This window comes from Carassius auratus, chromosome 25 (assembly GCF_003368295.1).
Source record: "Carassius auratus strain Wakin chromosome 25, ASM336829v1, whole genome shotgun sequence".
NCBI lineage: Eukaryota > Metazoa > Chordata > Actinopteri > Cypriniformes > Cyprinidae > Carassius > Carassius auratus.
In genome coordinates this window covers 8,417,203-8,443,798 of record NC_039267.1, presented here as the reverse complement: position 1 = coordinate 8,443,798, position 26,596 = coordinate 8,417,203, and the positions used below count along the sequence as shown (strand labels likewise).

The 26,596-nt window shown below is 37.0% G+C and overlaps 1 protein-coding gene across 2 annotated transcripts in view; it reads right to left on the bottom strand.

Annotated features, from left to right (window-relative positions):
- LOC113043705 (leucine-rich repeat and immunoglobulin-like domain-containing nogo receptor-interacting protein 1) overlaps window positions 1-26,596 on the bottom strand; it is a 74,227-nt gene that overhangs the window by 3,089 nt on the left and 44,542 nt on the right. Inside the window, exon 1 of one of the 2 annotated variants that reach the window (XM_026203254.1) lies at window positions 17,177-17,535. The exons of the other annotated variant lie outside the window; for it this stretch is intronic. Within the exon in view, the coding sequence (XP_026059039.1) occupies window positions 17,177-17,215 (39 nt within the window). The 5' untranslated portion in view covers window positions 17,216-17,535. Of the gene's footprint in view, window positions 1-17,176; window positions 17,536-26,596 lie in introns of those variants that run through there. 2 annotated transcript variants of the gene reach the window in all.

Below are 26,596 nucleotides of genomic sequence, written 5' to 3'. Positions count from 1 at the left end.
GAATCAGCAAAACCTCCCCACTATTTATGCATAACTGCCATTGTTGTGAGGTTTAGCTTCTTAGTTTTGGTTTGGTCGAGTCTTCCATGCACTTAGACCATGATAAAAGTCTTCAAAATAACAGCAGAAACACAACTACAAGATAAAACAGACTTGTTAGACAATCTTCAGAAATTCATCTTTAAGTGGAAACTGTCCCAAAACCCAGTAAGCCACCTTGCCTACATAGACATCATCCAATTAGAACCTCATAAGGGACTTATTCTGAATGCTACACAAGCAGCAGCTTCAAATGTTAGCATGTTACTAAGCCCTGCTGTTCGCATGCTGCTAAGCTAATGATGCCATAGTATCCACCTTATTCCTCAATGCAGAAGTAAGCCTATGGGCGATACTTTTGGTTCATTAGCTGCTTTATGGAAATAACTAGAAGAATAACAATGTGCAGTAAACGGTAAAACTGATGAGGATGACACCGGAAGCCAGTCCCATCAAAATTACAAAAATGTTTGCATAGATAGCACATAGAAATTGCCTTAAAATGCTGTCTAAGTAGGCAGCTCACAGAAAACAGAGCTTGCATGTCTCAGGGTTTTACTTTTTCTTTCTTTTTTTTTATTTGCTGTCACGCTATTCTCTGCCGACCTGTCGTGTCTCTGATTATGGTTTCATAACCACCTACACAGCACTGGAATAATTCTTTTGAGAGTCTTCATTTCCTGTTCTTGTAACACAACATCGCTGTCTAATGATCTTAAAAAAAAGATGTACAACTTGCATTAGGAAGACTGACGTCAGTGATGATTGCTTCTGACCTAAAAGACTGGTAAATACTATGCATTGTGATACTGATATCAGAAACCCCCCACAAGCAAAGGACTTTTCAGCTCGAAGAACTTGTAGAGCTTTAAAATGGTTCTTTAGGGAATCACAAATCTTGAAACACAATGACCATTAAACAGAGTCATTGGTGTGCAGGAGAACTTGACCCACCCACATAAACACAAAATACATAAATGTGACCCTGGACCACAAAACCAGTCTTCAGCCGCCCGCTGGGGTATATTTTTAGCAATAGCCAAAAAACATTGTACGGGCCAAAATTATTGATTATTCTTTCATGCCCAAATCATTAGGATATTAAGATCATGTATCATTAAGATATTTTGTAAATTTCCTACTGTAAATATATAAAAACTACATTTTTGATTAATACACTAATATGCATTGCTAAGAAATCATTTGGACAACTTTAAAGGTGATTTCTTTTTGCACCCTCGGGCTCCAGATTTTCAAACAGTTGTATCTCGGCCAAAAATGTACACATAAGACGGGTTTGTGGTCCAGGGTCACATATCTCCAAGATGAGCTTGTTACAAAAAGCTAAAAACAGAAAAGATCTTGTTAGCAAATTCCCAGTGCAAATTAAAAGTAAGATATCCTCTGATTAATTGGCATGCATCCAATATACGGTGTTCCACAAAATAATTCTATCAATCTATGTGAATAAATATTTATATGGATTCATAAGGAAATTACTGTATATGAAACTTACAAATGTGTGTATAAATATCTGCATACATTCAGGTAGTCAACAAGACTATTTCCCGTTCTAAAGGAATATGTATAGGAAGTGATTCACAAACATTTCAGGAGAGGCCAATTTGGATTTTTGTTTGTAATTTGTTGATTTGTAATGAATAAACTGCAGTGATCTAACTGTGAGCCCCAGTTGTTCATCAGTATCAATAATGAAGCCACTGAAGGGTTGAGTTTGGCTGGAAGCATTCAGCATGTGGCCCAGAGGCCCTGTGTTAAACCGTTAGTGCTGTTGAGGGGAGGCTGGGTCCTGTTCAAAGCAAATTAAGCAGCCTACAGTGTGTGCTGCCAAAACCTGAGAACATATGTAAATGTTCTTCATACGAATCTGACATGAAAGAACTATCACCGCTGTCTGGTCATCAGGCTAGCAACAAGCTGAAACATTATTCAGCTAATGATCTGTCTCTGGAAATCTTATCAAATAGCATTATGTATTATCCCACAGTGAAAAACTGAAAAGAAATGCCTGATTGCTAAGCCCTCCTACTGAAAATCCCATTGTTGGAGTCTGTGACCTTTCATCCCCTGTAAAAAATAAAAATAAATAAAGGCAGCATGTCAAATAATGACGTAAGTGCACAAAGTAATGCAATAGGGTAGTTTGTTTGAGACTGTAAAAAGTTACACACCTAAAGGTAACAAATACCAACCCGATCACATGGCAATTCGTACATTTTTCACAAGGTGGCTTATTCGTACGAATTTCGTACGACCACACTCATACAAATTCATACGATTGTTGCCAAATCGTACATATTTTATGAGTTGCACAATTCGTATGATTTTGTACGAATGACCTATACCTAACCCCGCCCCTAAACCTAACCGTCACTGGGGTCGTATAAAATCGTACAAATAAGCCACCTCGTAAAATACGTACGAATTGGTCGTGAGATAGCGTTGGAAATAATGCAGTTTGGAAACATATCTAATTTGCTGCATTAGTGTGTAAAGTAACAACAAAGTTGTATGTACACAAGTTGTATGTAGCATACAAGATAATGCAGGAAGTTAGAGTGTAATAACTTATAATGCAGAACACCAGAAGGTAAAGTAATGTGATGGCAAATGATTTTAAGTACTGCAATATGGTAGTGTATCAAGTAATGCAGTTAGGTAGCATGGAAGTAACATGGTAAGTTAGTATGTAACGTAATGCTGGAAGGTGATTTGTAAAGCAATGCGGTGAGGGAGTTCCTAGTGAACATGACAAAGTTGCTTCCTGTCTATTCTGACGTGATCATATTTCTATCTGTTGCGTCACTTACTATTATATTATATATTAATACATCTGAATCCATCACAGTAAGACTAATGCAGTCTGGAGCAGGACGTAGTTTCCCAGCAGCAACAATCCCACTAAAAGACAGCAGCTAAATACCTGAGCAGCAGAATCCTCCTCACATCTGTCACTGCTAAAGGAACAGCACGCTAAGAGTCTAATCTAGTTCAGAATCAGCCTGTTCGCTAATCCTGTATACACACACATGCGCAAGGCGCACTAACACACAGACAGGCGGACTTATTTTACCTCAGCTTCATGTAGGTCAGTTCGGCACACAGACACCTCACAGGACAGAGTTAAACACACACTTGGACAAGAATAACACAACTCACTCCGGCTCATCCGTAAATCAATCTGATTAATTGACTTAACGAAGCTCTGCTGCCACTATTTAGAAGACTTTGAGTCTTCCAAGTGACTTAAATCTCCTGAATCCGTTTACCAAAACATCAAGTACAGATTGTTTGCCAATTAATTAAATAAAAATTGCTTACAATTATGCATTAAATAGTATTTCTGCATTTTTAATGAGTAAAAAAATGATCCCTCAAGGAATCCCTCAATAATGGCTCAAAATGTGCTTAGATTTTGATACCGAGATACCAAGCCTGCATTTCAAAATCTGAGATATGACAATGAACTCTCATTAAATGTTTCAGAAAATGTCCCGATTCAAGAAATGACCCGAGTCGCCATCCATTCATTTTAATGCACTACACTTGTAATGTATATGAATAATTATCTCATTAGAGTGGATTTTCATTTCTCTTTATGATTTTTAAAGGTACAATAGGCGATTTCAGAGGACTATCAAAGCATAAGATCCCACTCTCCCTCCAAATCACTCTCCAAAGCCACCACTGCCTCCTCCAAAATGAATGAATGAATGAATGAAATGCTGTCAGATTATTTCATGTCTCATTCACCAGTGAGAAAACATTACAGCAAAAAAACGCTAAATATTATACAAATAGCGCCTTTTTTTCAAGTGTAATGGAACACGCTGATTACTCTGTGTGTCTGTGTGAACATGGTGCACAGAGGTATACAAATACAAACATTGATACGTTTCAAATCCATTCAGCAAATCTCTGGGTCTGGCGGTAGCACTTTAGCTGTAGCTTAGCATAGATCATTAAATTTGATTAGACCTTTAGCATCTCACTCAAAAATGACCAAATAGTTTCAATATATTTCCTTTTTAAAACTCGACTCTTCTGTAGTTCCATCGTTTACTAAGACCAATGGAAAATGAAAAGTTGCCATTTCTAGGCTGATAAGGCTAGGACTATACTCTCATTGCAGCGTAATAATCACGGAGTTTCGCTTTCACAATGAAACACCCCGAGACTCCACGACATGGCAGCGATGGCAACAGAGAGAATAAAAGTTACGCCTTCTTTCTTTGCGTGAACATTTGGGCGGGGTTATGCAAATCTTCCCACATCGTGATGTAGACATGTGGGGGCGTGTTAAAATTAGACGTTTAGGTGAGTGTGGTTGACTGTTAACTTTTATAGAGAATATCTCTTTTAAATTTGAGACTTAAGTCTTTACAACTTTATAGATTTTCTTCATGCACCAAGAGCTTGTAACAATCCAAAGATAAAGGAAACATTTAAATCGCATCATATGACCCCTTTAACATCTGAAGGGAGCTTTGGAAAAATGGTGGAGTATTCCTTTAAGTCTCCTGAGGTGTAAAAGAACAACATCTGTGCAACAAAATGTTCCTCTGGGCTCCTCTTTAAAGTCAGCCTTTGAAGGTAAAAACAACTAACAAACCAGTCACAACACTGCAACAGAGCGCCTTCATTTAAATACAAAACAAGTGTCAGGAATGAGATCGTATCATTCATTTAAAACTTTTGTGCACAGGACGCAGTGTTCAAGATCGCAAACGCACTCCATTTCTCATGGTCCGTGGCTGAATCCGCTCATTTATTTGTTGCACTTGCTGCAGAATCAGCAGAGTGTGACTGAGTGTTCCCTCATTAGAGACCCTCTACTTGCCTTTCCGCTATTATTGCGTCTGTAAAGTAACTGGCTCAGGGAGTGCAAACAGTACACTAGGTTTCTATTCAGAGCTTCAGATCTGCCACTGACCTTCTAAAAACACCTCCACCCAGAAAAACTAGCTCCATTCTACAGCCCTAACAGCTCCTCAGAGCTCAAACGTCTCAGATTCCCACTCTCCCCGCTCTGTCACTCTCTGTTTTTCTCTCTCTGAGGAGAGGGAGACACATTGACCCTGAAGCTGCAGGAAAAGAAGCATCAACACGAGTCCACAATGGCAGCTGGAATCTGGAATAACGAGGTCCAACACACAAGACGTCAGAGCACTGAGGAATCAATCACACAGGGCACGTTTTCTGGCTGAGTGTGAGATGAGGGTTTTAAAAGCGGGATGTACACACAAGCATAGGCTAGACTGCAAACGCTAGCCTCACTGTCTATCGTATACGAAGCAAGCTAGCTTCTGGGAACCAAGAAATGGAGGCTCGTGAGTAATTGATCTGATACGCTCTTAATGGGCAGAAACTCCATTAACGATCCCTTTCTGGCCATTAACTGACTTGCCTTAAAGGGACACTCATAGCTGATTCCACTAGAGTTTGACGTTAATATATCGCCAAGCTAATGACTTGAAACTCTTATACACAAAACTATTTTATTTTATTTTAAAAGTCATAAAAAAATTAAACAGCACACTTTTCACTTTTTACATTGTCTTAAACATAACCTTATCTTAGCTATGATTTTATTCTTAAACTTTTGTGAAATTGTTTCAATTCGTTGGAGAAAATATCTTTTAAGATTCATAGAGAGAGAGAGACAATAACTACGGAAACCTCAAATTACAACTGATCAAGTCTATAGAGTGATGAAATTGCATTTTGAACCGGTAATCACGCTCTGCATGCAGGAGGAGGAGGCCTGGAGATGTGATGCAGAAATGCATGCTGGGAAATTGATTGTTTGCATTGCATCTGCCGAACAGAGACATTTAGAGATAAGTGCAGTCAGTCTGATGCACCATGGGCAAATTCACATGCACATGACCAGCAGGTTTCCCTCTTTAACTGGAGCGTACAGAGACCCCCTGACTTACTCCACTTGACCTGCTCAGACCCCTCGATCAGCAGTCATGCAGTTTTCATGACTATTTTTTTTGCCAATTTGTTTAACGTGAAGAAAGGAAAAGAAAGCCTAGGGGGTTTAACTATGATCAACAATAAATACAGTAAAATTGTGACATACAACCATTTAAAATGGTCTGTTTGGATATATTTTAAAATCGAATTTATTTCTGTGATGCAACGCTGAATTCTGAGCATCATTACTCCAGTCTTCAGTGTCACATGATCCTTCAGAAATCATTCTGATTGTAATGATCAGATGTTTTTTTATTCTACATCGTTACACACAAACTGATCTGGTATGACCCCAAAAGACACAAAATGATGCATAATGTTGTATAATACATAATATGCATTAGGAAATCGTCCTATAGCATCTGTGTGTGTGTGTGTGTTTGTGTGTGTGTGTGTTTCTGACTGTGTGGGTTTCTCGGTTCGGTCTATCTCATGACTCATTCGCTGTTCCCCAAAGCGTCTCCCTTTTCATTTATTCGGAGTGCGAGAGAAATTTATTTAGCTAAAAAAGAAGGAGCGCATATGTTTCCACAGACAGGTGTTACTTTAATGCAGAACCTGAAACGAGGTGATCGCTCGTGTCCTTTTACACTGCTGCTGTTTTTCAGAATATGCTTCAACAGACGTCATTCTTCCTGTATGTGCGTGTTATGTAACGTCAGTACATAACCTGTAAAGTTGACTGAGTCATTTTCAGTCCCTGCTGTCGGTTTATCCCCTGCTGGAAAATCCAGGTAGATGTTCTGGAACATGCTAGCTGGTAATTAGTTTGTCCAGCTACCAGTTCATGCTGTTTTTAACACAGTTGCTAATGTCTGAATGGAAACCAGCTCCCTACCGTGTTTCAAAACAATGCTAGCATGTTAAGTTGTCAGAATTAGCTGGATGTGAACACACTGAACACGTTCACCCAGGATAAGGCATTGTAAAGTAACTCGGCAGTTAAAATGCACACCAATTTGCTCATGAATATGGTTTTGTATCTTGAACATTGTCTGTTATTTAATGTAGTACATTTATACAGTGCACAGCTGTATCCTAAATGTATTTAGCTTTAAAGATCTATTCTATTATATTGTATTCTGTTCTAATGATGGCTGAAGATAAACCCTGACAGGGTCCATATAAAATATAGATACAGATATTGATTTAGTTTGTGCAAGGCTCTTCAGTCCACACCCACGAGCAATTTTCTTTAATAACAGTGTGTTTCTTGTCAGAGCGACTCATTATAGAGTGTCATTTTAAAGAGTTAACTGCCGCACTGCCTGATTCACTCTTAGCTCTGGTTTAGATGAAATAGAGTCAGACCTGCATCACTAATGACAGGGACGGAGTCAGGCACGTCCGAAACACCAACACAAATGTGCGAAATGACACATTCGGCGTGAGGCGTTTACATTTGACACTCTTTCAACACCTCTGGAAAAGCTCCTCTTTTTCACCACCGGTTCAAGCGTTTTAGTTTGAACATGTTAATGCCTTGATGCCCATCAACAGTATTGACCGGCATCGACCGACATTCCCTGAAACACAGCTGAAACCAGCCTGAAGTGGCTGCTGGTTTTACATGGTTTCCAGTTGGTCATGTATGGTATATATCTGGAATACGAGCCAATGGTTCGCCCTCACTCTTAAAAATAAAGGTTCTTTATTGGCATCAATAATTCTATGAAGAACCTTGAACAGCTATGGAAAATTTCAAATGCAGGAAAGTCTTTACAGTCAAGAAGGTTCTTTAGATTTTCAAAATGTTCTTCAAAATGGTTCTTTTAGGAACTGTTCACTAAAAAAAAAAGGTTCTTCTATGGCATCACTGCAAAGACCCTCTTTTGGAACCTTTATTTTTAAGAGTGCTGGTAGACTTAGTTAAGCTAAATTCAGAGTCTTTATGCTGCCTGGGAGAAAATTACTAAAAAAAAGCTAATTACAAGATGATATCTCCCAATTCCAAGAAAAAGGTAAAAATTGCAAGATGTAAACTAGTTAGGACTGGTCGATAATCTACAACAAGCAAGCAAACAAACAAATAAACATTTCATCCTACATCAGAAGCCACTAACATATTTGCTTAAAATGGTTTTTGCTTGTAAAAATCTTTGATCTGTGCATATTTCTCTCCTGTTTCAGATGCCAGAATGCCTTGATGGATGCGTTTCTTACAAACACGCAGCTTTTCCATTTACCAGACATTAATAGATGAACTGGAGTCATATGGATTACTTGTGGATTATTGTGATGTTTTTATAAACCATTTGGACTCTAATTCTGACGGCACCCATTCACTACAGATTATTAATTTGTGAGCATGTGACATTTCTCCAAACATGTTCTGATGAAGAAACAAACTCATCTTTTATGGCCTTTTATGGCCATCAAATTTTTAGGTGGACTATATCAAATGCTGTGGAATTAACTTTACTCGTACTGAACCCAGAATATTCCTTTAAAGCAATATCCATGGTTTAAATACAAGCTCAAATGACATTTTATGGACTACAAAAAATATTTTCTCCCAGCAAAATAGGCAGTGACACACTAAAAATGGAAGTAAACAGAGCAAATGCTTTGCATAAATGTGAAGCTTGAATTTTTTGTTAAAGCACTTCCATGAATTATTCAGTAAGAACCGGTTATTATTTGATCTGTGAAGTTCACTAAATTGTCTAGGAGGTGGAGGACTACTTTCTAGATGGATGAACTTCTGCCTTCATTTTTTATGAGTTTGAGCCAACTGAACACGCCTTTCTTTGGAATTCTTTTAAGTTTAAATATTGGATATAACATTATATAAGCAGTTCTACCACAGCAGTTTCATAGTAATACATAAAAATGTAATGAAAGGTCTTTGTGAGTACATTGACTAAATGGAGACATAACGTTTGTACTGTAGCATAGATGGATATACAGATTTAATCTGACAGTAAAACCTGCCGATATTTTTCTTTTTGAAGTCAGTGCTCTCTGAATCGCTACAGCTTTAACCTAGAACATTTCTTTTTCTGGTTTGACCCGGGTTCGTTCCAGCAGGGATGCGATTCATAGAGCCAATCGTCTTCCTGCAAATCCATCAGGGAGTTTGTGTAGTGCAAATCGAACTATGCATTCATCTATAATATGGAAAAACTCTTGATATCAGTCCATCATCCATCAACAAGTTTCCTGCCTGTGCTGTTAGCTGTGTCATCCTCTCTCTATCTTTCTGGAAATGGAGCACAACCACACCCCCCTTACTCTTTCCTCTTTAACACTGGCTTCCAGGGTTCTCACACACACACACATTTAGCTCAGTTTTCACCAACAGTTTTCTGTCTCTCTCGCTCAGGCTCATAAATCGCGTTGTCTCCAAGCATCTGCTGAACGCCGCACACTCATCGTCTCCTGAAATACAAACCCCTTGGCTGAGATCACATGACCTCTGTAACTCCACCGCCTCTACAACGCTCTTTACCTCTCTTCAGAACACAAACCTCAGCTCGCTTTCTATTTTAGTCGCTGCCGATTGATCTGAATGATTCAGAGGAGATTCAACGATGTAAATCAATCCTACAGAACCACAAAACACACACTCACACACTTCATAGGCTTCTGCATTGGTTAACATTTCACCATCCCACGGTGCAATGGGCCTGTTTTACCATTATAATATATGGTATGCACTATGTAGACCACATTCCTAAAAACTATTTTACTGACAAAAATATATATTTTTATTAAATTTTTGTCGATCAAAGTTGAGGCGAAAATTGCAAATTGAATGATTTTAATTGAAACAAGATTCAGCACTAACAATTGTTGTCTGAATATTTGGTTTAATTTTCTCAATGACAAAAATGACAAATATGGTGACATTTTGACTATTGACTACATTTGATTCAACAAATGTATTAAAAGGCAAAAACAATGACTAAAACAAAAACTTATTTGAACTTTTTATTCATGAAAGGATCCTCAAAAATCTAATAATGAGGAAACATTCATAATAAAAAAAAAATCTTGAGCAGCAAATCAACTTATTAGAATAATTTCTTAAGGATCATTTAACACTGAAGACTGGGGTAATGATGCTGAAAATTGAGCTTTGCATCACAGGAATAGATTGCATTTGAAAATATATTTAAATAGAAAACATTTATCAAATAAATGCAGCTTTGGTGAGCATAAAAGACTTCTTTCAAAAACAAGAAATAAATCTCAGTGACCCCAAACTATTGAACAGTATGCTAGAATGTTTCAACAACATTTTTAAGGTGGGGCTTAGTGAAAGAAATAGAATATGGCCCCTTTAAGACAGCTCTGACACAACTCCTCATTTGATGTTCTCTTGGAAACATGAATTATCTGAACTGATGCTCTTGTGTGGATCTAGGCTAACTGCTGGTGCTATCGGCACATTTACCTCACGCAGTAAATCCAGAAGGACTGCTGATGAATAAACAAATCCAATTAAAGAAAGCGTTAGCCTGGGAATGCTTACCTCAGCCTCTTTAACACACACACACACTCACACACCTTATTAATCTGTGCTTTAAGCAGCATCACCATTGAGCATCACTGCACGACTTCACTGTCCTGAAGAATTTATAACCACTCTGAACTCGGATCACTACGGCCAATCACCTCGAAAATACACACACAAACACACATAGACTTACCCATTACACTGTACACTCAAACACGTACATGTACACACACAAACCTGATGGGTGTTGCCATCTCATTCAGGAAGCAAAACCAGCTGCTGAGCTTCCATCGATCTACTGGCCTGTGAAGAATACTGATTACACACACTGCAATCTGGTTTCCAACACAAGGACTCACACACACACACACACTTGAAAATATATTAACAGGCTACGGCTGTATGAGAAGTACTCACACTCTCTGCCTCAGATCTGCATGTTAACCGAAGCCCCGCCCACAGCCATAATACAAGCACCGCCCACCTTTACAATTCAGATTTTCCTGCAGTGAGAAAATACGCATATTCAACATTCAAAATTCATTCGCAGAATTCCGAATGTGACAACGGTGGCAGTTCATGCAAAAGATATCGCATAAGCAGAAAATATTTTAGTCAAACTGCATTAGGCTACATGTACATCTGGAAATTAAAAGTCTGTATTTAGCCATGAAATTTATAATACGATTTTTCTTCCCATGTAAAAATAACAATAAAGGCTCAAAACAGGTCACTTATTTAGATTTTAGAATTCTGATATGTTAAACAGGTGCATCTCAATAAATTAGAATGTTGTGGAAAAGTTAATTTATTTCAGTAATTCAATTAAAATTGTGAAACTTGTTTTTTTTAATTGTACAATTGTAAAATTGTTTGGCTCTCATTTAACAAAAACCCACCAATTCCCTATCTCAACAAATTAGAATACTTCATAAGACCAATAAAAAAGCTATATATATATATATATATAAAAACATTTTTAGTGAATTGTTGGCCTTCTGGAAAGTATGTTCATTTACTGTGCATGTACTCAATACTTTGTAGGGGCTCCTTTTGCTTTAAATACTGCCTCACTTCGGCGTGGTATGGTGATCAGTTTGTGGCTCTGCTGAGGTGGTATGAAAGCACAGGTTTCTTTGACAGTGGCCTTCAGCTCATCTGCATTTTTTGGTCTCTTGTTTCAAATTTTTCTCTTGACAATATCACCAGTTTGCTGGCCAGTCAAGCACACCAACACCATGGTCACTTAACAAACTTTTGGTGCTTTTGGAAGTGTGGGCAGGTGCCAAATCAGCATCTTCAAAATGCTGGTCAGCAGAAGGAAGGATGAAGTGCTCCAAAATTTATTGGTAAACGGGTGCAGTGACTTTGGTTAAAAAAAAAAAAACACAAAGGACCAACAACAGCAGATGACATTGCACCCCAAATCATCACAGACTGTGGAAACTTAAGCAACTTGGGCTATGAGCTTCTCCACCCATCATCCAGACCTTGGTTTCCAAATGAAATACAAAACTTGCTCTCATCTGAAAAGAGGACTTTGGACCACTGGGCAACAGTCCAGTTCTTCTTCTCCTTAGCCCAAGTAAGACGCCTCTCACGTTGTCTGTGGCTTAACAAGACGAATACAACAACTGTAGCCAAATTCCTTGACACGTCTGTATGCCTTGACCCCAGTCTCAGTCCATTCCTTGTGAAGTTCTTTAATCGATTCTTGAATCAATTTTGCTTGACAATCCTCATAAGACTGCGGTTCTCTCGGTTGGTTTTGCATCTTGTTCTTCCACTCAACTTTCTGTTAACATGCTTGTATACAGCACTCTGTGAACAGACAGCTTCTTTGGCAATGAATGTTTGTGGCTCCTTGTGAAGGATGTCAATGATTGTTTTCTGGACAACTTTCAGATCAGGAGTATTTCCCATGATTGTGTAAACAAGTGAACCAAACTGAGAGACCATTTTGAAGGCTCAGGAAACATTTGCAGGTGTTTTGAGTTAATTAGCTTATTGGCATGTCACCATATTCTAATTTGTTGAGATAGTAAATTGGTGGGTTTTTGTTAAATGTGAGCCAAAATCATCACTTTTAAAAGAACCAAAGACTATTTTTATGATTGTATTCTATTTTGATTATTATTTTGACAATTTATTACTTAAAATACATTTACATTTTTAATAAATGTATATCTTTAATAATCAAAATTATTTTTGGTTTCGAGCTATATATATAACCAGCTATTTAAATAATAATAATAATATTATTATTTTATTTTCGATTACTCTTTGGATTATATATTTATTAAAATAATTTGTAATATATATTTTTGTAAAAAAATAAATAAATCATAGTTACAATGTAATTTGTACGTTTTGACAAAGTGCTGTTAATAAAATAATTTTCACTTTCATCATGTCGTCTGAGGCAGGTTTTAAATCTAAAGCTAAAATTCTGGTACTGACTCAATTGTCCAGTGACAATACAGGCACCGCCCACAGACAGACAAAAAAAACACAAAACCAAACACGAGCGCCACCCACAACCCAGGCCCCACCGCACGACTACCTGACATTTCCAACTTGTTCCCATAGAGTCTTCCATTGTGATTAACATTTACTCAGCAGGCGCATAGAGCATCTTCTCCCTGCAAGACTAATGTGCTCTGCTGGCTCGTTACTGCCAATTCATTTCCAGAACATCCTCCGAGTCATCATAAAAACATGAATCCAGTATTCATGTATCATACATAAATGCAGTTTCATGTCGCTTAATGTTAACGTCTTGAACTGCACATAATGTCTTTTTATAGCGTAATATGATACTGCGGCATTAAACATCTGCTGGAGAATATCACTAATATAACATCTAAGAGAGTATACCTTTGACAAACGCAGAGACAAAAATCCTGATTTTGGAAATAATTTAATTTGGATGCACCGTGTCTGACTATTCGCTAAACAGACAGCGATTGAAATTTCAGGAAACTAATGCAAAACTAATGGATAAAATAATAGTTATTCAGTAGGGCTTTTCTCCTGGGCAAAAAGCATTTCATTTAAAGATTAGCGGTAAGCTGCTCTATTTCTCTCTCTCGCTCTGACAATGAGACTGTAAGTGATTTGACTTTAAAGAGCTAGGGTAAGTGAGCATGTGTGTGCCACACAGGAAGTCATTAGCAATAAGACACACTTGGACAAACCCCTCCCCTTCACAGGCCCCTCCCTCTCATCTGCATAACCACAGACCATTATACTGCTATTTGTTGCTACACAACAAGCCAGTGGATCCACCTACAGATCACAGATCCCTGATGTTTGGAAAGCTTTAGCATAATTTCCGTATTGAAAAATTGTGTAAATACGCATTTGGATTTTTATATTCTACGTACACTACACTTACTTAAAAGAAACAGTTCACCCCAAAAGTTGACAATTTTGTCATAATTAACTCTAAACCTGCATGCTTTTCTTCTGTTCAACACCAAATGTAAAAAATAACACACAAAGTAGTCCATACAACTTGTGCGCTATATTACAACAAATCTTTTTAGTTCATTAGAGAAGTAGCATTGAATCATTGAGTCTGATTCATGAATCATTCATTTGTATTTGAACAAATCGTTTGTCATTTAAAATTGTTTTATATTTATTTATTTACCCCAAATGATTTAATATTCAACTATAATAGTAGAACATACGACTTTATGAGTTTATGAGAAGTAGAGTCTGATTCATTAATGATTCGTTCTTTTAAAAGCATTTAGTTCGTTATTCAGTATTATTTTATTTATTATTTTACTTTCCCAGAAATTATTTTATATTTTTCTTCCAAAAATATTGTATTTTTGACTTTAGTACATACAACTTGTGCATTATATTACATTCTTTCTAGTTTATGAGAAGTAGCACTGTGTCTGAGTAATGAATGATTATTTCCTTAGAACAAATCTTTTATTTTATATTAGACACAAAGTTGACTCACTGAATCACTAATCCAATAGCAGTGGCTCACTGTAGGCGGAGATGGTTAGTGAACAACTTAAATCTTGGTTTGTTTTTTAAACAAATTTATCACAGTTGCAGAACACAAATTGAAAACTTTTAGCATAATTTTAAACATTCTTTTATCAAAGATTAAAGGATTCGGTTCTTTTGTATTCTATGGAAGAAAGTCAAACGGGTTTAAACAACATTGGGTAAACAAAGATAGATTTTACATTTACTGGTAAAGTATTACATGTAAATGACCCTTTACTCCCTAAGGATTGGTGGTTGCAGTCAGATACGGGGTACCCTGAGAGTGATTTAAAAAAAAATACAAATAAAAAATACCCACCCGGTCACCTTGTTGGCTATACCATTGAAAACACCTCACACAGTGCTGCAAACACGTTCATCAAGAAGCCCAGTCTCACAGCTTGGGTGTAAAGCCAGATATCATCGCTATTATCTAATAAAATACCAGAACCAGAAATTCATCCAGGTCCTGTCGAAATGACATCAGTCGGACCTATTTGTACATCATATTATTTGCACACTGGAGTAAAGAAAGTGAATTTATTCTCTGCCGGTGCCTTTACTGCACCACAAGTGCCGTCGATCACGCTGATTGCATTTGTAAAACCAGCGATCACAATGAAACGCACATGATGTTTTTGCCACTGGAGACATTAAATGCACCGGGTCAAATGTTTGCATGACGGCAAGCACATTGTCATGTCAAGCCAGCTTTTTAGAAATGCCCACGTGGGCGTAACAAATGGCAAGCGTGCTCTTCTGAGCCCGGCGTTTCAAATTTTATGTGTACACAAGGTTTATTCAAGAGGGCTCTGAATTCATAGCTCACACTGAGGAAGTGATATTTGGACCAGTATTTCTGTGGGAAATCTTTTAGCTCCTGTGAGATTTATATGAAGAACTAATCCAACAGCAGCAGACATAACGGATAACCCACACACACACACACACGCACACACACACACACAACCCAACGTAGTCCGAGCCAGCTGGGCTGAAATTGCCCAGACTGATTTAATATTCTGTGTGGACAGAGATACCACAGCACCTGGCATCAAGTCCTCAATTCTAAATCAGATCAATTCAGAAATCAACTTCACTGAGTGGCAGAGCACTTATTAAAGACAGCTGCTCATTTTAGAGCCTTTTGAATGATGAGTCTACAGCTTTATCCAACCATTCTAAAGCTTTTCTGCATGGATCTTCACTAGACTGTACCAAACAATGAAATGACCATGAGGACCAGCAATTTTTTTTTAATTTATTTGATTTTTAAGGACATTTTTTGGACATTTCACGAGTCCACACTTACATATAATAAACAGAGTAAAGGTTATGCGTATTTGGCATGCTGTCGGAGCTCTGAATTTTGGCCTGGACCCATAGTATCCCCCCTACAGGTTAGGACAGAAATAGTTGTAAGTGCGGAGAAGGGATGGCGGAAGGATTCTGGAAAAACAGTCAAGGAACAGAGGTAAGTCCAATGCTACCTCACGACCTATTGGTACTAAATTGTACGACCTCACTCGTACGATTTTACATAATTTGTCTAAACCCCAGTGACGGTTCGGTTTAGGGGCGGGGTTAGGTGTAGGTCATTCGTACAAATTCATACGAATTGTGCAACTTACAAGTGTGGTCGTACAAATTCGTACGAATAAGCCACCTCGTAAAATATGTACGAATTGCCATGAGATCAGGTTGATAAGTCTGCTGTGTATCTTATCTTGTTAATTGGGTTGATTAATTATTGTGCTCCTCTCGTGTTAATTAGGTTAGTTAACTGAACGTGCCCCCCCCCCAAACTTTGATAATAAAACATAATTTTATGAAGGGAGTGATTTTCATATATATATGTTTTACATCTTTCTATGTCAAATGTTGCTTTACATTTGATCAATTAAGAAACAAGGGTTCCAAAAGGAGGTTTTCTGTAGTGAAGAATATTTTTTTGGTTCCCCTAAGAACATTTCAGTGAATGGTTCTTAAAACAGCCATTTTCTTTTTTACTCTCAAGAACATTTTAATGATTTAAAAAAAAAAAAAAACATTTGTGTGATGGAAAGGTTCCAGGTTTTAAAGGAACTTAATTGAACCATTAATGCCAATTTGAAGCTCTTAATGGGACTTATATCAAACTTAATCACAAATCAGGTTATAGAAAAAAAAAATCCATTACAGGGGCTTTTTTATTTTTTGACCCTGAGCACCTCTCAATTTCTAACAATGTCTGATTTATCCATGTGGTGAAATATTTGTCGTTTCTTCAATAACTACAAGACAGAGTCATTAATCCAGAAGAAAGCTTCACAGACAACACTGACCCAAATGCCTGTGAATTGTCTTGATCTTGACATTAAGAAGTCTGCTAAAGGTTTAACCGTAAAATGAGATAAGACAATATATATTATAAGTTATTATTAAGTTATAGATAGATAGATAGATAGATAGATAGATAGATAGATAGATAGATGAAAAGCATATATTTTATATATTTATTGATTACTTTCATTTTGAACACACACACACACACACACACACACACACACACAGAGCATTTAATCTTAAATAGCCTACAATATATGCTCTCTCTCTCTCTCTCTCTCTCTCTCTCACACACACACACACGCCTTAAAATCCGAAGCGTTGTGAACTTACAGCATCATTCTGTCTCGCTGCAATAACACACAGGTGCATATGTTCATCTTATAAAACGCGACGATCTGTGCACAAACACCGCTGAAAGTGCTTATATCCGTGTCTGATGAACCCTTCATGCGATCACAGACGATCCCTCATAGGAACATAGGCTACATATAAACTCTCTTCAAATGATCACAGACACCATCACCATCTTCATCAACATCATCTTTCGGCTGATCGACGAGCTCAAGGAGTCGCACGGATATTCTGCAATCATCCGTCTGTCCTATTAAAACCACAGCAGTGCTTGGGTTCTTCTCCCGTCTGCAGTCTGGACTCACCCAGCGCGAACGAGAGCACCTCACACACGCGCACATGAGCGCGCGCTCACACACACATAAACACGCGCGCGCGTCTCCGAGTCTGTTCAGACTGTCTCAGAAATGTCTGAACAAATAAACTGCGCCGAAACGTGCGTATAAAAGATATTTTCACGCAAAAACTGAGAGAAATAGATGTCTCCTCTTCACGACAGTTTACCGAGAGAACCATATTTCCCGCCAAAATATCAGTAAGTAGTGCTCTAGAATCGATACTGAATGCCTTGGGAACCTTTCTGACCAGGGGTGGTTCTAGGGTGAGTGGAGATCCGGGGCTTAGCCCAGAAAAATCCATGTATGTATATTGTGACTTTTTATTTTAATAAATCAGAAAGATTTACCTTGTTTAAAATATACAAAAACAATAAAAACAAAAACAAATTTAAAACAATTTATTTAAAGTATTGAGGAAAATACATTTGCTTTTTGCAAACAAAAATTAAGAATTGCAAAACAAATGAAACAGCGCAAAAGCAATGATTTTGCAATACATATTTTTTTCATGGTCATATCTATTACTTTATTTGCAACGCTGCTTTTATTTTGCGTGTCAGTCTAGTTTGAGCTTGCCATACCATTTTTCACTTTTCTGCACGTCTCTCTTTGTGGCACTGTTTTGACGTGGGGTCAATTCGGGAGTTCGTAGCGGGATCGAGAATCATTTGAATCAGTTCGGGAGTTCGTAGCGGGATCGCGAATCATTTGAGTCAGTTCGGGAGTTCGTAGCGGGTTCGCGAATCATTTGAGTCAGTTCGGGAGTTCGTAGCGGGATCGCAAATCATTTGAGTCATTTCGGGAGTTCGAAGCGGGATCGAGAATCATTTGAGTCAATTTGGGGATCGCGAATCATTTGAATTAGTTCGGGAGTTCGTAGAGGGATCGCGAATCATTTGAGTTAATTTGGGGATAGCGAATCATTTGAGTCAGCTCGGGAGTTCGGAGCGGGATCGCGAATCATTTGAGTCAATTTGGGGATAGCGAATCATTTGAGTCAGTTTGGGAGTAGGAGCAGGATCGCGAACCATTTGAGTCAGTTTGGGGTTGGCGAATCATAGCTGTATATGGATAGGCATTTTTAACTAATTTAGTAGCTAGTTATAATTACGATTTCCACGCTTGTTTAGGTGTGAAATGTGAACTCGTATTTTTTGTTTTAATGATGTGCCTTTTAACAGTATCAATTATATTTGAAAACAAATCTTGCCTAAAAAGTGCACGCATCTAGGCTAATGTAAAGGTACATGATGAAGTCATACTAGTGCGCATGTGCATTTTGAGTGCGTTCTTTCACTGCATTATTCGGTATATTCAAATGCATTTATGAATGCATGTGAATGATCACAAAATTCAAGATATGAACCCTTTGTGCCAAAAGGGTTCTTTCTTGTCCTTATAGAACCTTTTTAGCATAAAAGGTTCTTTGGAGTTGAGTAAAGAACCCTGTGGTTCTATATAGAACCCCAATGATCCCTTTCTTTTAACAGTTTGTTGTCATAAGCAGGGTTGGATCTAGGGTGAGTGGAGATCCGGGGCTTAGCCCAGAAAAATCCATGTATGTGACTTTTTATTTTAATAAATCAGAAAGATTTACCTTGTTTAAAATATACAAAAACAATAAAAACAAAAAAACAAATTTAAAACATTGTATTTAAAGTTTATCCCTTGTATCCCGACACATATGCTGATGTTGTGTCTCTACTTTTTTTTGTCTCTGTCTCTGTTTTATTTTATTTTCCAATCAAGCCTGACTGGCTACACTCGTCCTGGTAAAACAGGGATAAGAAGCAAACATTAAGCAGTGCACTGACACACTCTTACTCTACAAAGATATCTGGTCAAAGGAATTTATCTCTGTGTTTATGTACACTTAAAGCCAAGTATAATTATAAACGCAGGGCTCTTTACACATATTTTTAAAGGAGCACTTACACAGCACTTACAAATTGCATAAATACTCTTATGAGGCTAATGTATCAAATATAAAATTTGGAATACAGAAATATGAAATTATGAAAAAAATTAGATTGGTACTTTGCCACTAGGTGGCGGCATGCCACTGCCTTAATGAGTGAGTCTGTCAGTCATTTAATCAATGGATTCATTTGAAACTGATGATTCATTCAGAAAAAGTGTGTGTGTGTGTGTGTGTGTGTGTCCCCTAAAGACTGTGCTGCGCAACCGCTAACTTTTAGATGTTCAAAATGTAACGTTAAATCAGACACTATTTAAAACCGAAAAAGAAATCTAATACTATGATTAAAAGTTAGAGATACCTGAAGTTGTTGTATCTTGGCGTTCAAGTGTTTTGGCTGGGTGGCGGGGGGGGGGGGGGGGTACTTCCTTTTTTGAAGAAGAAGATTAATTTTGAAATATCCATTTTAATTTTCAAATAAATTGATCTAGTAAAATACTACATGCCAACAAACCGCCTGCCTCCAAAAGATCTCATTTCATTGGCTGGATCGTACAGACGCTCATCGATGGTTGGCCAGTTTACATGTCAGTCAGAAGCACTAGACTCAGTGGGCGGTTTTCGTCGGGTGTGAATGACAACGCGTAAATTTACAGACACTGTGGACGTGAGAGTCGAGAGATATTTATTTATTTATTTAAATTCTAATATAAATTACTTTATTGGCCATGAAAACTCATTGATGGCATGGTGGTAATAAAAACATTCGGGGCTCCAGCCCCCTTAGCTCACCCCTAACACCGCCCCTGTTTCTGACGGTTATTTTTTCAAGACTAACACTAAGTTACCTCAGTTTAAATTTAGTAGCAGGGTACTTGGGGGGGATTTTCCATGTTAGCATTATAAATGTTTTAAGGTTAACTATATTTGTGATTTAACTGAGCTAGCTACATTTAATGTTTATTCTTACAGAAAACACCATGACGGTAATAGCACCCTTTGATAATAGTGCTGGTAATAGTATACTTTGAAATATGCTATCATACTCCAAACCTGTTAATATACATTTATCCAAAGCAGCTAGAGAATAATGCAAGCATACGCAATTGAATGAATGTGGTAATTGAAAAGTCGGCTAGCCTTCCATTAAACAATACAACATTCACACATTCCAATGTTTACATATACTTGATCCATAATTTCTCTCTTCACAGTGTATGAGAAAATTGACTGAATAATGAAAATTTGGTCACCATTTCAAGGCTGCATGATCAAAATAATGATGTGTTAAGTGACTAAACAAATGAGTGACTTTATATTTCTACATTATCAATATCAAAGTGCTATGGTATTAACTTCTAACATCCTCATGGTACAACCTACAGCATTTTGTTTTCTAAGGAAACATCCAGAAGCATTCTTTTCTTACTGTTGTTGACTGCAGTACAGAACACGAGGTCCTGGGGGCGCTGTTGCTCTCACTCAGATTGCTGTTGCCTAAAAAATCACTTTCCGGGCACCTTAAGCATCTGCCTGAAGAAGCTGTTTAAACACAATAGCTGTGAACTGCATAAACAAATGGCCTCCCATGACATAACAGCTGTCTGTTTAAATTAATATGGGTCAGTGCACATCACACGCACCCATAACTGCATTCAGTAAATGGGCGGCCCAGGATTTTCAGCTCCTTTCCGCATGATAAATCAGATTAAAGCTGCATTCAGGAGATTTTCCAGACAGACGTATATGCCTGAATCGATGGTCTTATTCCGACTGGGCTGCATTAACAGTTGAGTTATGAGAGATTTCTGCAGTCGCCCCGGCTATGCAGAGACTAAACCTACAGGATCAGAGTCACTTAACACCTGAGTGTGTGTATGTGTGTGTGTCACAGCTAACAAGCCTCAAGTTCTCAAACTGAACTTCCTGTCACAAGATGGTGGCATCTAAGATGGTGACATCTGTATCATTTGACAGTTTGAGAGATGAGTATAGGATCCAAAATAGACTGAGTGAATTTACCAGCAATATTCCTTAGCGGCCATTAAATTCCATTAAATATATATATATATATATATATATATATATATATATATAAAATAAAGTCTGAAGTAACATGTTTTATTTTTCTTAATATCATGCTCAGTAATTGAAATAAAAATATATTAGATGAAAAACAAACTTAATAAACATGGCTACTTACTGTTGAAATACAAACAAATTAAAGCTAAATAGAAAGATTGAAAGAAAATATTATGAAAATGACAATCGCATCACAAAATTTCAAAGGCAAACTTTAAAATAAAATTTAAAATTAAAGCCTAAAACATAAAAGCTAATTTAAAATATTACTAAATACTGTATTTGTATATTTAGTGATACTAAAATAACACGACTGAATATATAGAGTACGGTACATACCGTATAAATGAACAAACACATTATTACATAATAGTTCTGTTTATTTGTGACATACAGTAATACATTACCTGTTAACGCACATTAAATTGCCTTTTCCACATCATTAATAAAACAGCAAAATGTCATTTAAGATTTGTGATGTCATTTGTAGGAAGCCAATTATGATGTTTGTTCATAATATATTCATTTTAGTGGCTTAAACATTTAAAACAAAAATCCTAGATAAACGCCTGATGGCAAATTTACAGATGTAAAAGTAGATGCGACAGATGCTTTCGCTAATACATGGTTTCTGTCTTCCAAAAGCCTCACATCATTCAGAGAGGGTTAAACTTTCATTCTTAAAATTCAACTGGCCATTGAATTTTATTTACTCGCCGAAGCCAATTTCTACTCACAATTGGTGTTGGATGTCTGCATTGGCTTTTCTGGCTGATTCTTTGTGACTGGGGAAAATGAGACCGACAGGAATAGAGCCATCAGCGAGGAGAAAACAAACATCAGAATGGCATCTTCCAAACCACATTATTTATTGTCACAGCATGACAAATCTGAGTAGTTTGTAAGGCACAGGACGTCATGATGAGGGCAGACGTATATTAGGCCTAATCTGACGTCTGAGCAACACTTGATATGATCTACAATTCCAGTGTGACACAAACTCCGTCTGCACACACAACGGCATTCAGTTCAGAATAATCCTGCTCTTTTGCTGTCTCTCCATCTCCGTCTCGCCTCTTTCCAAGGCTGGAAAGGTCAAAGTGATGTGCACAATCCAACACAATACTCTCTAGTGGAGAAGCTAATGGCTTCTACTGATTAAAAAGACAGATTTTTGATTATTGCCCATATTGTGGCTTATTCTGGCCTGGTCTTGTATAGCCAGACTTTGACTAGCAGCATAAACTGTTCTGGCCAAATGAATAACATGTCAAGAAATCAACCACAGTTTGTTGCACATGCAGCTATTTGAAATAGTTGAGTAGGCAGTCGAGGAAATAAAATATGCTTAAATAATTAAACTATAATTAAAACAATACTCAAAATAATATGGCACAACAGTGTCCTAGTAATGTTGAAATTATAAAATAAAATATAAATATATATAATGACAGCAGCGTTAGTTTGCTGTAATGCATAAATTATCTTTTTTTTTTTAATAATACAAATTAATTCACATACAGCAGTGTCAGTATAGATAAAGTATACAAATAATTCATATAATAGCAGGTTTATAAAAACATGCACACACAAAAATAATAATGTGTAGACTGTAGAACTTCTGTCCATTGACGATTAAAAAGCACAACAGTAAAAAAAAATGGCTTTAAAACTAGTTTCACTTACTAAGAAATTTTACATGAATGTAAATTTAAATAATTACAAAGAAAATGTTAAGTAACACTTTTTAAAGAAGAAATTTCTAAGTAGAACAACTTTTTATTTATTTATTATGAAACATACTAAAACATTTTTTATGTACAACTTCGGAAATCTTTGTTTTGTTTTGTTTTTTACACTGTAGACATTTATAAAACCCAAAGTACAATATACAGTTAATCTTGTGAATAATTTTGGTTAATAGCTACTAAGAATCTCCAATTGAATTCTGGTTATCTTTTAAAGATTTAAATTCTGGTTATCCTTTGCAGCTAATCTAACAAATAATAAAAAAAAAAACTTATGCAACGTTTTTAATATTTCTCATTTTATCAACCTTGCATTGCCAAAATGATACGACTTTGCTTCCAGTTGGACTAGTACAAAACCTGCACACTCCGACTCAGAGAGGTTTCGTGAAGCTGCCAATCAGATTTGAGCTTGTCAGATCAAAGCAGCGAAGGAAGGGTGTGGAGAGAAATGGCTCAGCTCACTTTAGCTGGGCTCACACACAATATACTATGTTGAGATATTTCTCTTTGTATTACTGATGGCATTTCCCAGCCGCAGGCTGCAGTGCAGAGACAGCAATAGCTACTTTAAAAGATGTTTCCAGCACAGCACTCATCTAATCTGGAACCAACAAAATCTCATTCTCTTGTTCTGTGTTCTCTTGCTATGCTGGTAACAATCATATCTACCCACACTGACTCAGATCACATACAGCAAGTCAAGGGCTGTCAGGATTACCAGCATCTAATTTTACGATCACTGGTTCATAGTTGGACAAAACGTGAAGATATACCGGAAAAAATTGAGTTTTAATTGTCTTTTAAGGTGAATAGCCACCTCAGAACCATATTATTAGTAAGTAATTTTATTTTTAATTCATAGGGAGTGATACAAGTAAATCCAACCACATCTAAAAATTTTCATTTTACATGTTCATATTAAGCAGGAATATGCTTTAGTGTAAATTAACCACCATAAATTTATACAAAATAACATTGATACAAAAAAACACAGATAACATATTATTTTGTAAAAATGAATAGGAATTATGGCAAATGTTAAAAATGTTTTAGACACTGAATAGAAAAAACCCTGACCGGTTTTGGAGTGACCCGTTTTTCATGTCTCTATGGGCACAGGTCAGGCCATAGAACATAATAAATAGAGTTTTGTGGCCAGATAATCCAGTTCAAATCCTGCCTCCAGACCTTTCAATGATTAAAACTATCCACATTAAAGAAATTACACACACTTCTACATTAGGTCCCAGAGATTGCTCAGTCTTACAACACATGCTGTCAAACTCAACAGTATAGTGATTTATTTCTGTAAATCCGACAGAAGAACACAAGCCTTGTAACCTTTGACTGAGGTTCATGAGGTCATTGTTAGGGTTTACATAATCAGGACTCATTGCCTGCCCACGTACACGCATAATATTCAGATTCTCTCTCAGAAGAGATTTTACACTTCATGAAACACATTTTCACCCAAACATCAAAGCCAGCAATTCTTTGAGGAATAAGCCCTGCATTCAGACCTTACAATAATGAATCCCTGCAGCAAAAAAAGACTAAAGTCATACATTATTAAACCCTGCTGCACTGATAATTTACAGTATTAAAAGCATAAAGCAGTGAAATCTTACGTCATTGAACCCCTACAGTGCTGATGTCTTACATTTGGACTGTAACATACTGAAATATTACAGTAATAAAAAAAATCATGGTACTGAAATCTTACAAAAGTAAAACTGTACATAACTGACATTTTATCTTTTGACTGTAATGTACTGAAATATTATAGTTATTAAAACAACAATACTTAAGTCATTTAATATTTAACTCTGCTGCACTGATATTTCACAGTATTAAGAGTGTAACGTACTGAAATATTACAGTAATAACCACAGTGCTGAAATTATACAAAACTAAAACTGTATTAAACTGTAATATTTTATAGTTTGACTGTACTGAAATATTACAGTTATTAAAACACGACACTAAAGTCATTTAATATTTAAATCTGCTGCACTGATATTTTACAGTGCTAAAAACTACACTACTGAAATTTTTCAGTATTAAGACCGTAAAGTACTGAAATATCACAATATTAAAACACTACATTACTGAAATCATACAACATAAAAACTTTTACAGACCTAAACTTTAAGGTATTGAAATTTGACAGTTCTAAAAATCTACACTACTGACATTTTACAGTATTTAGACTGTAATTTTAAAGTAATGAACACTGTACACTGTACACAAAATGGCATAAGCTACAGAAATTCATCCCTGCAGTACTGAATCTAAAGCAATACAACCTTACAAAACTGAAACCTTAGGGTACTGAAGTGTTACAGTAAATACAACAGTACTGTAATCTTACAGCACAGCGTCACTAATAAGAAATCCTCTTCAGTTTCAGCGTTGGAATGAGAATTGATCATGCAGCATCTGTGTGGAAAACCAATAGTCCAATACAAATAGATTTTTATTCTGCATCTCAATTACAACTTCAGTAAACAGAATTTCCCAGATGAATGGTCAAAGTGAGATCAATTAAAAACACTTAGCTTATGAACAAGGCAAATTAAGGAAATTTATGGCAGCAGAACGTGGATGGACAGCAGAATTTGGATGCAGATCAGCTTGCAGCTTGGCTGAACGTTTGGCAACTGTTTGTGCCAGTATGGCTCACCACCATCAAACCACTCTAAGAGAATAAACCAGCACAGCCTATTTTACAGATCAATGACGTTACATTATTGTAAAGTGTAAGCATGCATGTGTGCATGCACCCTCCTGAATCTCCTAAGTGGGTTCATAAATATCTTATGCTGGTACAATGATCCTGCTATAAACGTGAGGATAGAAGGATTTTTTTCCTCAAAATCTCTCCTCATATCTCTCAGACAGATACATAATGCCGTGTACACAAATCAGATGCAGAATGTAGCTGAAAACATCAGCTGTTTCTCAGGAACAGATCAGCACCATCGAGCAGAGCTCTCCAATTACCAAACAGATCTGTTTTAGCACCTGGAATTTTAACTGTATACATATATTGGCACAGTTATCGATGCATGGACAGACCTTTTCAGAGTTGAGCGCCTCATCTCACCCTCATACACTCACTGCTCTGCATGTTTAGTGGATTAATGATGCCTGCAATGAACTGTAATTTGCTCCTTGAAGATCAGGCAGGTAGCGGTCCTATTAAGAGACCAGAAACATCACAAGCCGGCTTTGATGTAATGGTCAGGTATTTAAATTTATGAGCATTCATCATCTGAAGGAGCGCGCCTAAACTTGCGCAGCCAGTGTC